Source organism: Erythranthe guttata, chromosome 10 (assembly GCF_056151865.1).
Source record: "Erythranthe guttata isolate IM_541 chromosome 10, IM_541, whole genome shotgun sequence".
NCBI lineage: Eukaryota > Viridiplantae > Streptophyta > Magnoliopsida > Lamiales > Phrymaceae > Erythranthe > Erythranthe guttata.
In genome coordinates this window covers 1,661,217-1,677,253 of record NC_142542.1, presented here as the reverse complement: position 1 = coordinate 1,677,253, position 16,037 = coordinate 1,661,217, and the positions used below count along the sequence as shown (strand labels likewise).

At 32.2% G+C, this 16,037-nt stretch overlaps 1 protein-coding gene across 1 annotated transcript; it reads left to right on the top strand.

The window, feature by feature from the left end:
• The first annotated feature begins 5,336 nt into the window (after positions 1-5,336).
• LOC148767258 (uncharacterized) lies at positions 5,337-9,209 on the top strand. Its single transcript, XM_088824251.1, has 8 exons — positions 5,337-5,725; positions 5,886-6,132; positions 6,223-6,393; positions 8,022-8,076; positions 8,176-8,265; positions 8,484-8,590; positions 8,768-8,821; positions 8,914-9,209. Exons 1-8 carry the CDS (start codon positions 5,577-5,579, stop codon positions 9,034-9,036), a joined length of 996 nt encoding a protein of 331 aa, XP_088680377.1. The 5' UTR covers positions 5,337-5,576; the 3' UTR covers positions 9,037-9,209.
• Positions 9,210-16,037: the final 6,828 nt, after the last annotated feature.

Genomic DNA, 16,037 nt, shown 5'->3' with positions numbered 1-16,037 from the left:
ATATGAAACTGTATAAAACGAACATTGTGAATTTGTAATCGATTGGTGGTAGAAAAAAATGAAATGAACATTGAGGGGTTTATATAGTATTGAAAATGAACTTAATTCTATGGAAAAATTAAAAATTCAAAAGATTTAGTAAATGAAATCAAATCAAACAAATATAGGAAACAACCAAAAAAAAAAAATTTGTGGAAAAAATATCTTGCAATATAAGAACATTAAATATAAAGATACGATTTTTTTTTTTACCATTCAATTTTGAATTAAAGTATAAATTAAATCAATCAAAGATGATATGAAGGAATCTTGGAATATTAATGATTACTTTATATTAGTGATTTAATATTTCATTAGGTAAAGTTTAAATAAATAACCCAGCCGAATGTGGGGGGTTTACATCCGCTTCGTTCGTGCAGGGTTGTAGTTGTATGTATGTGTATCTGTATCTAATATGTATATTGTTGATGTAGTATGAATAAGATCTATTTATGGACTTGTGATCGTATTTATGTTTCCATATTAATAAATATAATATATAATTCGTTCTATAATTCGGATGATATTATTATATATTAAATAGTGTTTTCCAAATATACAACCAACTAATGCATTTAGAATTAATCCACCGTGCATTGCATATTTATTAAATAATATAATTATTTTTAATTTGAAATACGGTATAATAAAAATTATATAAAAAAATAGTGTATATTTATTAAATACTTCAATTAAAAACTAAAATATTTTTTCATTATTATTTTTAATGGAATGGATATTCGAATATTCTAAAATATTGAAAATTAAAAAAAAAAAAAAAAAACAACAACATATTCCTCTATTTTAATATTTTAGTATTTAAACAAATATTTTTTTATGAAAATTATTTGAATATTCGTAAAAAAATTGAGTTTCATGAATTTATTTGAATAAATATATTTTGAAATACTGAAAATATAAATAAGATTTATTTATTTCGAATTTATATAATATTAACTTTGGAAATAATATATATACATGTGGTAATTATTAAATGATTGTGTAAATGTAAAATAGGAAAAAACTTAAAAACATCCATAAATAAAAATGCCACCTAATCAATTGAAGAATCCACATAATCAATTGAACTCCAACTAAGCAATTTTGACAAATGACATCATAATTTGCCACATGTCAATCATTGAGGGCATAGATTCTCTTTTTATATTATATATAGATTAACTTTGGAAATAATATATATACATGTGGTAATTGTTTAAATGAGTGTATAAATGTTAAATAGGAAATAACTTAAAAACATACCAAACTAAAATTGACAACTCACCAATTGAAGAATCCACCTCATCAATTGAACTCCAACTAAGCAAATTTGATGAATGACATCATCATTTGCCACATGTCAATCATTGAGGGCATAGATCATCTTTTTATATTATATATAGATATAGATAGATTCAATATAGTAGTACTAATAAAATCTTGTTCATTAGAAATGAAAGTATAACATAGTTCAGTTACGAGTATATTTTTACATATTTAACTATAATCCAATACATTAGTATTATCTTAAATCTTAATACTAGCATTCAATGAATTTAGTGTTGGAAGTAACATAGTCCAATTAGAAGTATAATTATACTCATTTAATTATTGAATTGAATAAATTAGTATTATCTTAACACTAATTTGCAAAGAATTTAGTATGAGTACTAACATATTCCTATTGGGAGTATAATTCTAAACATCTAATTAAATAATCCTGTACATTAATTAGTATTGTCTTAGTACTAATTTGCAATGAAATTAATATTGGAATAACATAGTCTAATGAACGGTATCAGCTTAATACTAATTTGTAATGAACTTAGTATTAGAAGTAACATGCTTCAATTAGGAATATAACTCCACTCATTTAATTATATAATTCAGGATATTAGTAGTTATATTAGTACTCATTTTCATAACAAAGCATATATTTAAACAAACTAAATGCCAAAAAGGTATATTAAACATACATACATTATAAATAAATAAATAAGTATTTTTGTTAGAAACGGTATAATTTTAAAGCATTTTTTAATTTAATTTTTGTTATATATTTTTGTTTATTTTTCACGACTATTCAGCATTTAAAATATATATATTTTTTTATTTATTAACAACTATTCGGCCTTTAATGAAATGTGATTTATTAAATATATTTATTAATGAATTATTAATTATTAAACATTCACTAGTAAAAAAATTGCTTTTTACTACGAATTTTTTTGCTACGGTAAAAGTCGTAACAAATGAGATTTATTACTACGAGACAATTTTGAAGTTGCAGTAAATACTAGGATTTACCGTAGCAAAAAAGTATTTGGTACGACCATTTATCGTAGCAAAAATTTTGTCACGCCCGCGTATGCTACGGGGCAAATTCGTAGCAAATGCGTAGCAAAAACCTTTTTACTACGAATTTGATACCTTTTGCTATGGTTAATGGTCGTAGTAAAAAGTCATTTTTCTACTAGTGAGTTAACGAATTTTTTTAAGTATTTTTTATAAATTTCACATTTAATAAATGTTTTTTTATCATTTATTAAGTAAACAAAGTTTTTTTTACATGCTTAAATAATTATTAAATAATTATAGAATTTTTTAAAATATTTATCAAACATTGATTATATTTAATAATCAGTCAATATTTATTAATTCTTTTAAGTATTAAACAATTCCTATACTATAATTAAGATTGATTAAATGGCTATTAAACAACTTTTAATATTATTTAAACATTTAATAAATATTAATAAATAATAGAATATAAACTAAAAAAGGAAAACAAAAACCCTGACCCACCAACACCTTTTGGCTTTTCCTTCTACATTGTGTCCGCTATGGAAGTTGTTTCCAAGCTCACGTATGCCATGGACACGACTCACCACACCTCGCGTGGAGCCCTCCTCCCCTGCGCCACCTATCGTCCAAATTTGACGCGGAAAAACAAAAAAAAAAAAATCAGAAAAAATCTCTAAAACAGCCCAAATCATTCACAATTTGTCCCAAGTATCAAATCAATGGTATAACGTGGTTCAAGATAGAACATTATTCTAAATAAATCTTAAATTTGTGAAGATTTGAATCGAAGTCAAATTTTGAAAGCTCGATTCTGGAGTGTCGTATGTTGTGAAAAATGTGGAAGAAAGGAGATGAAAATGACGGGGAAAAGAAGTTCAGTGAGATAAAAAAAAATAAAAAATGGGGCTGAATTTCAGTAAATGTAATTTGGGGTAAATGTAGTTGGAGGTAGAATTGACTATGGCAAAGAATATTTGCAAGACGAAATTTACTAAGTGCAAGACCTTACTTCATGCAAAACCAAAATATAAATAAATTTACTAAGATCAAGACTGGAAATTACAAATATAACCCCAATAATAATTTAGATATTATTAATTTAAATTAAGCTAATTGCTATTGCACGACCAAAAAAAAAATACAAAAAAAAAAGTTTGCAAAAAAAATCAGTTTACCAGTCAATTTTCGACATCACAATGTCGATATTTGTACACAAAATCAACATAAGCTCTGTGTCGAAAATTGTACACAAATTCGACACAACAATGTCGAATATTGCTCCAAATATCGACATTGAGATGTCGAAAAAATGGAAAATAATCGACAATTGTTTGCTGTCGAAATTAGATGAAAAAATCGACACCAGTATGTCGAAATATTTCCAAAAAATCGACAAGTACATGTCGTTTTTTTTAAAACCGCAACTCCTTCAACAATAGTGCTAGAATCGAACCCTAGAATCATCAACTATGTTCTAAAATGACTTGAATTCATTATTCAGTTGCAGGTGGAGACTTCAACGACGACGGGGAGGGGGTGGACTTCAGGCGACGGCGACGGCGACGGGGCGACGACGAAGGCGAGGTTGAGTGCTGCAATTGATTTTTTTTGTTTTCTTTTTCCCTTCTTCCCTCTCGTTTTTCAATCTTCTTCCCTCTCGTTTTTCAATTCTCGATTCAATTTCTTTTTTCTTTCTTTTTTTATTAATTTTTCGTTTTTAAATTGGTCTTGCAAAAGGAAATTAATAAAAGAATTTTTATTTTGTTTGTATTTTATTAAGGTTATTATAGTCTTTTATACTGAATTTAATAAAAAAAAATTAATTTGGCCTTGCCCTAAGTAATTTCGTCTTACAAATAGTCGCTGGCATTGACTATTCCATATTATTTTATTTTTAAAATAATAAATATTTTTTAATAAAAATGATATATGGGTAATTGCACAAATTATTATTTTATTTATTTTTCTAGGAAACCTAAATGTACTATTTGATTGACCGGTTCAGATCAAATCTATATAAAAAATCTATATAAAATGAATGGTAATTTAGGGTAGGGGCTTATTATTCATAGTGCGGTTTTTTCCAGCTACAGTGTGAAATAATTCATTTGTCAAAAAACACTTTAACCTTTTACAAAATCCTCTCAACCTCCAAATATTTCGACTTTCGTAAATCGTGATTTGTTTTCGTAGAAATCAGTTAAAACCCAACGATTATCAAGATGGCCAACATCGATCCCGTAAATGAGGTAAAAAAATACGTTTTAGTGTGATTTTTTTTGATTTTCAGTCGTTTCGTGTAGAATATCACGAAATTATTCAAGTCATTTCGTGTTGTTTTGCACGAAATGAACACTTTATTCGTGTTTTCCAGTTATTTCGTGTACAATACTACGAAATTATACCTATTATTTCGTGTAAAGTCACACGAAATAGCAGTAAAACTGTTTTGTTATTCATTTCGTGCAGTACTACACATGAAATCTTCGCAGATTACAACTGTGTATTGATATGCATGCAATCTTTTTCACATCGTGCAGTCTATTTAATGAGATTACATAAGATACAGTTACTATCACGATAGAACGTGATTGAAACATAATTCCTATCTTCAAGGGACGTGATTTATTAAATGGACATAACGTTTAATAACGCTACATAAACGTCCGGTTAATATAAGGGTATTACCGCGATATTTTAAAAATAAATCCCTTATATCTTATATTTTTAGAATCTAGGGATTTAGTTACAAGGAAAATATTGGGCTCGTAACCCACGTCTAATAAGGTTTCGTATGAGGGACTTGCAGCATATTAACCCTTTAATAGAATAGATGATTAATGATGAATATTAAATTATTTTTTTAAAAGAGAATATATTATAATTATTCAAAAATAATTAAAAATAAAAGATACTAAAAAACCCACTTGAAACCAGTTAAACAGGTCCAACCGCGACCAAACACAATATATTCGATTTTAGTTTTACTTTATATTTGAAGTATCGAAAATTTGTGTTCTACTTCTTGGAGAAGACGCTAGCCGACTGAAATTACTTTCCGTGAAAACCGTGAAAATTTCTTGTTTAAAGGCTCCAATTCCTTTTCTTCTCTAAAGCTACAATCCCTTTTCTTCTCTAAACTCCAATTCGTTATCATAAAAATTAGTTGAAAACCCTAGAAACTAGAAACAATCCAATTGAATTGTTGACAACCCTAGAAATTAGAAACAATTATGATGAATTTCATGAGACAGAATTCTGTGAAGATGGTTGGAATGCTCGCCGGTGAGTTTCAAATCGGCTGTGGTGCTCCGCCACTGCTTCGTCCCCGCGATTTCGCAACCGCTGTGCGCCAAATCCACTCGCGCAACCCTAGCCCTTGGTAATACATATTTTAATGACTGATAAGTTATGCTATGACCTAAATCTCGTACTGTTTTTACTTTAATTTTGTGCGTGTAAAACGAAAATATCTTTAGATTTAATGGCTTTGAAATTGTTAATTACTTGACTTTGAAACTGTGATGTAAAATGGGATGAAGGTGTGGAATTTCGCCACCACCAGTGAATTGGGGAATTCGAATTGTGCCAGAGAAGAAGGCTTACGTTATTGAACGATTCGGGAACTATCTAAAGACATTGACTTCCGGGCTCCATTTTCTGATTCCGTTTGTTGATAGAATTGCTTACGAGCATTGTCTGCACGAACGGGCAATTGCTATAACTGGGCAGTATGCTACTACCGAGGACAATGTTTGCATTCAAATTGATGGAATCCTCTATGTGAAGGTATGTGTTTATTTGGTACGACTTAAATAAATTGATTAATGAGATTCTAAGTGAATGCCGACATCCATTTTCTTGTTTCGTGTTCCGAAGATCGTTGACCCTAAGTTGGTATCTTATGGAGTTGAAAATCCACTGGAGGCTGTGATTCAGCTTGCACAAACAACTATGCGAAGTGAGCTTGGTAAGATGACTCTCGACAACACTTTGGAGAAAATAGACACACTCAATGAGAAGATAGACACACTCAATGAGAAGATAGTGGTGAGTATTTGATGCTTGGATAAATTTAAAGTACACTGCATGATTGCATGATATTCTCCTTAGTGTAGCTTTCCTTACTCTTAAAACGAAATTATATACTGTGCATGTTTCTCATTTCTTCGCCAAAGGGCCGGATCTGAGTTACCTCAGAAAGTAGAAAGTTATCCTGTGTGTTGCCTTTTGCTTTTTCCACATGATGAAGGAAGCATAGTGTTACATAGTATAGTGTTGATTATACATTTACATTCTAAGTAGGGCTGACAATCGGGCCATATGAGTCGAGCTTGGATCGGCTCAAGCTCTTATACCATCGGGTCTCATTATTATAGGCTCAAACTCGAATACCATCGGGCCTCATGTCTATACGCTCAAACACAGCTCACATTTTTTCGGTCTTTGTATTTCTATCGGGCTTATATCATAAAATATATAAATTACATATTTTACAATTTTGTAGCCGACATGTTAAAAAAAAATTATACTAGGATAAATTAAAAAAAATCATATATCTAGAATACTCATTCAAAAAAAAATAAAAAACAATGATAAATTAAGAATACACCATTGATGATATATCTAGAGCAACACTCAACCTGAATTTTGCAACATACTGTAACACTAGGGTTTTACGAATGAAGAAAAGATTAATATCTTTTACGTTAGGAAGCTTTTCATATTATCTTGATTTGATTGAATTTATGAATTAATTACTACTAGTTGTTCACTTGTTTCAATCCGTTCGTATACTACCTATATCTATATATATATATATATATATATATATAGGTAGTATACGAACGGATTGAAACATGTGAACAGCTTTATTCGGGCTGAGCCATGGTAAGCTCAAACTCGGCCCATAGTTTGATCGAGTTTAATAAAAGAACTCAAATTTAGCATGACTCACAATTTATCGAGCTCGGCTCAAATAAAATCGGGCCGAGCCATTAGGCTTCGGGTAGGCGCGGCTCAATTGCCGGTCCTAATTCTAAGCATAGCATGTGAACAGCTTTACTTTTCGTGTTCCCAGATGTCTACGGGAGTTTAGAAGGGTGATCGAGAAGTCGACTTGATGTTCAAGTTATTTAATTTAATTATGCACGTTTTTATTTCATGATTTATTACGTTTCTATTATTTTAGAATTCTTTATGGTTAGGATTGACTTATTTATTAGTTATTTTATTACAGGTTAGGTTAGGAGTCCTGTGTTACATCCTTGTGAAAAATGAGTTTTTTTTAGCACTTATAAATAGGTTGCCAATTTGGCCTTTCAAGATGGACGAATTTTGATTAATAAATTGAGATTATTCTCTCTAGTTCTTTAAGAACTCTTCGAACATATCGGATCTTGTCTCTTTACGGGTCGCGGTTCCACCCATTTGATTCTTTTATTTTCGGATGTTTCGATTTTGCTTCCGCATAAGGTATTTGGGTCTCGTAACAAGTTGTATGGGGTTCGTATCAGTTGGTATTATCAGTGTCAAATTGACATTTAAATCAGTTTGTCGTCTTATTTGATTGTGATATAAGGGTTATGTCTGTTTCGTTATTGTTTTCTTATGTATTGAAGTAGCAGCTAGTAAGAAAGAATATGAAAATAACTCATTGGCAAAACATATGTGTGCAGATTTCCATCAGTCAAGCTGCTCTAAACTGGGGATTAAAGTGCCGTTGTAAAATAAGTGGGTATATTTTATGAAAATAAATATTCCTTTGTTTGATTAATCTATCGTATTTTGCTTCGTCTTATATGCATCTTTGATTTACTTCATGAAATTCAGCGGAAATATCATCCGTACATAGAATACGAGCTGAAGCAGAGCAGGCTGAAGCAGAACAAAAAAAGAGAGTTCGAGTTTTAGAATGTGATGGTAATGGGTTCATTTCCTTTAGCTGTTAGTTTGCATTTTTTCATTGTAATGAGAGCTGACATGTAGGATAGTTTAAACTTTTCTTTTTCTTTCCCGAGATAGTATATCTTAAGACTTAACTAAGATAGTATATTAGTTGGGAAGTATGGGTGTCTGTTTTTTTCTTTCTTTTAAACATAAACTATTCGGTTATAGTTATTTTCTTGTTGGATTTACAGATGTAATTGGCCCTATCATTGCTGGAGCAAAAGCTATAGTCGCTATAGCAGAAGCACCGGAAATTATTATTGAGGCAATCCTCAATAAACATGCTGGAGTGGATAAGGTTCTTCACCTCGTTTTTTATTTACCAATTTAACTAGAGATCTGAAAAAAATAAACGTGTTTGATCTTCACCTTCAATACTTGTTTTTTATTTATGTTTTCTTATCCCGGAAAGAAGAAGAATAAGTAAAGATGGATTAATGATATCAGTGATTTATTTGATTTATTTGATTTGCAGGTTGCTATGCTTAAAACTGCTGAGCAAAATTTGCGAAATCATATTGCAAAATTGGTAAATCTCATATTTCGCTTATTGTGTTATACTTGTGACTCTAGAATATTCAAATAATATTATCAATTATTTCGACTTCCATTTATATCTAGGGACCAATGGCAACTACTAGCGATATGATGGCCCAAATCGTAGCAACATACTTCTTAAAACTGGCTGTCAAAGAATCTCCCGAGATTCCCAAGACTGAACCTGCTGATAAATTGCATAGCTGAATGAGAAATTGAAATTCATACGAGACATAATTTATTAGGTAATAATAATGAAGAGAACACCACTCTTTCCAGTTTACTGTACTTTATTATATTGCTAATGCTAACTTATTTGTTTCATACTTGAAGCACATTAGGAATATTGAAATGCTATTTAGAGAACGTTTTTTACTTGATTGCAGTGCGATTTATCTCATTTGTAACTTTTTCCAAAAAGCACCCAAATTCGCCCGCTATTTCGTGTGTTATATTACGAAATGCATTCAACAGTTTTGTGTATTTTTACACGAAATTTACGTGTTTATCACTAGAACAAGGAGGACGAAACTGGGGGATTGAAAACATTCTTTAGCTTCGTTTCAAAAAACACAAAATGACACCTTATATTTCGTGGAATTTTACACGAAATTTAAGCTAACGATTCGTACAATTTAGTATTGGCTTCACGTGAGAATTTGTTATACGACTAGTCGTACCATGTCCGTGAGGAAACAAGTCGGAGGATGAGTATGCCTGCCATCGTTGAAAGTCAAACCTTGACTTTTGCTAATCAATTTGAACAGACAACCACATTTTTTATTCTAGTGTTTCTAGGATCTTCCACATTGATATTCGTTTGTCGGCTATGTCCGTATTTGTCACACGTCAAATACTATGCATTCTCCCCTCTAGATTGACAAATCAAACGGTGAGAATGATTAATTCTCACCGTTTGACTAATTCTTCCCTACTATCGAACACAATATCAACTTGGAAGAAAGAAATGAGAGAAATCGTTTCGCTCCAAAATTGCGGGATCAAAATACAAGTTGTCTTCATATGGCTACGTAAGAAAAAGATAAATAAGTTAGAAATTTGAACAAAAAAAAAAAAAAAAAAAAAAAAGAGATTTCGTGTATAAGTACACGAACTACGTGGGTAAATTTCGTGTAAACTTGTACGAAACACACAACACAAACAGTTTACTGTCTGTTTCGTATTAGTTTATACGAAATACGAGTCAACATTTCATAGTGTTTTGTACAAAATTATTGGTAAACATGTATATGATGTTAATTTTGTACAGAACACCACGAAATCCATTGAAGAATTTCGTGATATTGTACACGAAACGACTAAAAATCGAAAAATATAAGACAAAAACGTAAATTTTTACCTCATTAACGGGATCGATGTTGGTCATCTTGATAATTGTTGGGTTCTAACAAATTGTTAGAAAACAAATCACGATCTACAAAAGTCGGTATATTTAGAGGTTGAGAGGATTTCGAAAAAGGTTAAAGGGTTTCTTGACAAATAAATTATTTCGCCCTGTAACCGGAAAAAAATGCAGTAGGAATAGTAAGCCCCTTAGGATTTGCCCAAATAAGGGTAAACAACAAAACTGTCGAAAGGATAAATTGATTTCTAATTCCTATCCTCCTCAAAATAAAGAAAAGTTGCAAAAGACTCGACTTTCCCATTTATTCACCGCGAGGCTACATGCAGATGTTAAAATGATACAATAATGCACCATGTGTTGTAATTGTCAAATCGCAAATTTACAGGGACAATATAACTTGGACTGTACATACCCCCACCCAACCTTATTTTTCAGGAATGGAAAACTTTTCTTAGGAAAAGTTATTTTCACACTAACTAACGAAACGGTTCACCTCCACAAAATTAGAAAAATAAATTATCTATTGGGGCGCATGAATACTAGCATTCATTAATAAAAAGAATCTGAGAGCCAGTTCACTGAAGCTGCATGTATGTTAACATAGTTTACACCCATGCAAGAACAATATACCTGCGTAACATAGATTCTCTTTTGAGCGACCCTCCGAAGATTGACTGGGGTGTGGAATGGATTTTTCTTCCAGTTCCTGTAATGCTGGACGAGCAGAGTTCTTGGGACACAACCTGACCTCAATAGGAGTAAGAATTCCCTGCTTTTTTATACCAAGCGTGCCTCCTTCATAGCCCATCGCAACCGAGCAGCTTCCTTAATCTTCTCCCCAAAAGCAGTGGGAAGAAAATCTCTCTCTTCATGTGCATCAACTAACCGATTGACATTCTTGGAAGAAGCATTACTGAATCCAAGGCCAACAGAAGCCCCAATGCCTAAACCAGCACGTTTGGTTTCGTTTGGTGTCATCTTCCAGCAACGCATTGTTCTCCTTTGAACTATGATCAATCTCCGGACTCGGCATGACAGACTTGGAGTAATTGATTTTCTTGTTTAAATCATTCTTCCACTTCTTTCAATCCCGATCTCCTTAGGAGTTGGAATCACTATCACCGGTGGCGGACACCGTAAAGAATATCGTCTTTTGTTTGATTACGCTTTTGTCGGAGTGTCCCGTAAAATTCGCCACCAATGCACTGACCATTTTCGTAATCATTATCCATACCAAACTTTTCCATCTCCTCGTACTCATCCATCTTCTAACAATTCTGCTAAGATTACATTAAAAAAAAAAAAGAAAAAAAAAAGAGAAGAATCAACAAAAAATTATTGAGTAGGGTTCGAATCAAGCCCCTCATAAAACATACAAGTAACCGATATCAGTTTGAAAACCTAGTTTTTATTCAAACTAAATAGACAAAATCCGATATCAAAATTGAAAAGAAACGAACTGCAATGTTATGAATCGAAGAGGATTCATAACTGAAATATCCCATTATTAGTAATCTACCTAAGAAGTAAGATTATTCTGAATTTGCTTGCCCTCCCTTAGTTCCACCTAGGGGTGGCAATTTCTCAACTTGGACCGGATCCGATCCGGATCCATGTGGATCGGATTCAAAAGGAACCGGATCCAATATCAACCTACATGAATGGATTTAATGTGGATTGAGTTTAGACCGGTCCGCAATGGATTCACATGGATTCATTGCATCTTTAATTCAACTTATGAGGTTGAATATCTCAACTTTTAGGGTTTAATATCTCAAGTTTCACAGTTACACATATTCACACAGACACTCTTCACACACACACACTTACATATATATATATATATACACACACACACTCACATACAGACACACACTCTCTGTTTTACACACACACACACACTCGCGCGCACACACACACACACACACTCTGTTTTACACACACACACACACAAAATTTTTATACACACACTGTTTTACACACACAAAGACACTCACATACACACATAGTTTCTTCACACACACACACACATACACACACTGTTTTACACAAACACACACACACACACACACACTCACATACACACATTGTTTTACACACACACACACACACTCACATACACACACAGTTTCTACACACACACACTCTCTGTTTTACACACACACACACACTCGCATACACACACAATTTCTACACACACACAATGTTTTACACACACACACTCACATACACACACAATTTTTAATAATATACTCATTGATAATTTTTTATCAATTAAACTTTTAATTAAAATATTATTTGACTTTTTTTTTTGAGAAAATTGTTTTGGTATTTAATTGAGTTTTGGTGGATCCAATATGACCCACTTTATTTTGTGGTTAAACTTTCAATGGATCTAAAGTGGATCCACATGGATCCAGTTTTCAAAAAAAAAAAATCAACTTGATCCGATCCGATTTGTTTCAACTACTCTTCTCCTCTCACTGTCTAAGAAATTCAGATTTTCAATATCATCTTCATCATCAACATCACTATACCAATCAGTGGTCTGTTGAGATGGATTGACTCTGCATTTTTTATACCTCTGGACTGACCTCTTTTCCTTGTTCAACATTTGCCTCAGTTTTCTAGCTAGATCTTTCTTACTTGAATGTCTGTCCAGAAAGATATCATCTTCAGAGGAGCCTTCAATGTTAGCAAACTCTTCACTTGGGGCATCAGAGGGTATATCATCATCACCATCTTCATTGTCAGATTGAACATAATCTTCATCTAAAGAATCATCTTAAAATATTGGTGCATCTTCTTTATTAACTGGCTCATCTTCATTCAGTGATGCCTCATCTTCATTCAGTGTTGCCTTTTCTTCATTCATTGGTGCCTCCTCTTGATTCAGTGGCTCTTGATTCAGTGCTGCCTCATCTTCAGTCATTGGTGTCTCATTTTCCTCCTCTTGATTCAGTGTTGCCTCCTCTTCAGTCATTGGTCTCTCATTTTCATCCAGTGCCTCCTCTTCATTCTGTGGTGCCTCATCTTCATTCATTTGTGTCCCATATTCATCGATTGGTGCATCATCTTCAATGTTTACAGTCTCTACTGTCTCTCTTGTACTCCCTTCACTGTACTTAAGCAGGAGAGTTGGTTCTTCATCCACAATCACATTTCCATTCACATCAATTGCAATTAAAGGTTCTCTGTCATTCTCTTCTGTGTACAATGTTAGGTGGTCTAAGTCTTCATGTGCTGACACTAGGAATTGGATACTAATAACATCTTCAATCATCCACAATCCCTCATGAAGTGATAGCCCAGGATAAACAAAGTAGAACTGAATATTAGTTTTTTTCCCCCACTCATACGCTATATCTGGTATAGGTTATCTAGGTTCATGTAGTCTAAGCAAATTCGATCCACTACTTCCATTTTGCCACCTACATAAGCCAGTTTGGTGTATGGACAAATGTACCATTCAACCAAATAGTAACTGTACACAACTTGTTCATTCTGCATAAAAAAATGGTAAAAACAGTCAAACACAATTGTTCAATTAATTATTATTATTACTTTGCAAGTTCACCAACAAAGTAACAAAGTGCCCTACTTCTACATACCCCACACCATTTTTTTAAAGTTTTCAATTCAAACAACAAGACAACAAAAAATGGTCATAAAAAACTGATACCAAAAAATAATTTAAAAAACCCTACAAAGCAAAAATTCTTGTTGTTACAGACAAGCAAATAAAAAAACAGATCCCCACAAACTAAAATATTAAATGTAGCATTTCTCAAAAAGTTCCCAACTCACGAATATAATATACAAAACCTTACAAATACAAAAGCCTACATACTTTAACATTCCCACAACTCTAGTTATCGAGAAAAAAAATGTGGTTTTTTCAAATAACACAAACAAGACAGAATACTACAAACCTTAATTCTTGTTTCTCTTCAATGCGAATTGACTCCGTATCTCAAATATGACTTCTTGGCGCCTTCAATCGACGAGAGGGGAAGCTATTTCAAGTTTCAATCGACGCAAAAAACATTTTTTCACAAGCAGATTCACAATTTTTTTGGGGAATCGTGTTTTAGGGTTTTCAGAGGTAGGTGTAATTTGGGAGCGAAAGTGAAATAGGTTTACCGAGAGAGTGAAGATGGGGTTACTGCTGTTTATTTCATTGAGGGGTATAATGGTAGTTTCACACACGGTCAATGTTTAAAAAAGCAATGGGTGCGGTGCGCTTTGTAATTCATAACACAGGGGGGAGTTGGTCACATTTTTTTCCACAGGGGGTATTTGCCAATTAGAGATTTCACAGGGGTAGTTTTTGCAATAAGCTCATATAATAAATGGTCGATTATGCAAAAGCGAAGGGTAAAAACAAAGCTATATCAAAATTTACTTTTAGATTATACTAGTAATACACCCGTGCAATGCACGGTAAATGCATATTTCTAATTGATAATTGAAAAGAAATATATGAACATATATTTGAATATATACAAATGCATAGGTCTTTCATCTCATTATAATTATATATATATATATATATATATATATATATATATATATATATATATATATATATATATATATATATATATATATATATATATATATATATATATATATATATATAAAAGATGTATCATGACAATTACATATTTTGACTATCTAACAATCAAAGTTAACGCCTAAATGGTCACACATAATAAACTGTATATAATTATATATGTTCCAATACGCGGAGTAATTGATTGAGGGTAACTCTTGCAGTACCTTTTGCCTCTTCATACCCCAGTGATTTTGACCATGATTCCCCTTAATCATTTGTTGTACTTCACTTGTTCTCTCTCTCTCTCTCACACACACACTCTCTCCACCACACACATATGCAAACAATGGAGTTCTGAAGAGTAAATTTTAGAGGAAATGAGCCTGTGTATTCAAGGGATTTTTTAGGAGCAAATCTCACCTGAGAAAAACAACGTATGAAAAAAAATCAAGAAAAGTAAATGGAATCTTTATTTTTTCAATAGAGAATTAAAGTAAATGAATAGAAACAAATTGCAGAACAACAGACCTTTCTTGGAGAGGCTGAAGGCTAAGGATGTGAATCCATGTTATCCGCAAATAATTTTCAATCTGCTCTTTCACATTTGCCTTTTTCATTCGTCGTCCTCATTGAAAGAATTTTGCAGAAAATACCTGAAGTTTTCAAGATAGTTTGACGTTATCTTATTGTAAATGTCACGCATGTCAGTTGCAAAAAATAACGTGATACAAACATAAGGGATCAACTTATGCCGTTTTAGAGGATAAGTTTTGCTAGAATCATAACTCCAACACCACTAAGCACATGCTGCATAAATCTGAAAACATCCGAGATTAAAAAATTCAATTCGTAAAGCAATTTTATGGGTAAAAAATTGTGAAACTCGAACATAAACGATTATGAGAAGCACAATATTTTAACAACATAGTTACTACAATCACAACTCCTAAACCATAAAAATAGAAGCAAATGGGAAAAGTACTCAACATTCTTTTGTCTCTGTACTGCTTATTAATCAAGCACAAAACAAAGATCCATTTACAAAGACTGAACAAACTGTGAAAAAAATAAAATTCTTAGCAACTCAGAAAAGACCGACCGATAGCCGCATGAGAAAGAGGGAAACAGTCGAAATTTCAGACGACTCCCCACTGAGGAATGTAGTTAGGGAAAAAAAATCGTAAAATTATTAGTAACTCTGAAAAAATCCACATAAAACAGCCTTTAGGTGTGAACGATTGCTGCCGTTGTTTGCATGAAAACCAATGAAGAAGTCAGTAATAT

What these genes read in the sequence shown, in the direction of transcription:
- LOC148767258 (XM_088824251.1), top strand. Translation starts at nt 5,577, where the DNA reads ATGATGAATTTCATGAGACAGAATTCTGTGAAGATGGTTGGAATGCTC. An exon ending in CACTCAATGAGAAGATAGTG is followed by an intron (nt 6,394 to 8,021) that starts GTGAGTATTTGA and finishes ATATGTGTGCAG; the next exon opens with ATTTCCATCAGTCAAGCTGC. An exon ending in TCGAGTTTTAGAATGTGATG is followed by an intron (nt 8,266 to 8,483) that starts GTAATGGGTTCA and finishes TTGGATTTACAG; the next exon opens with ATGTAATTGGCCCTATCATT.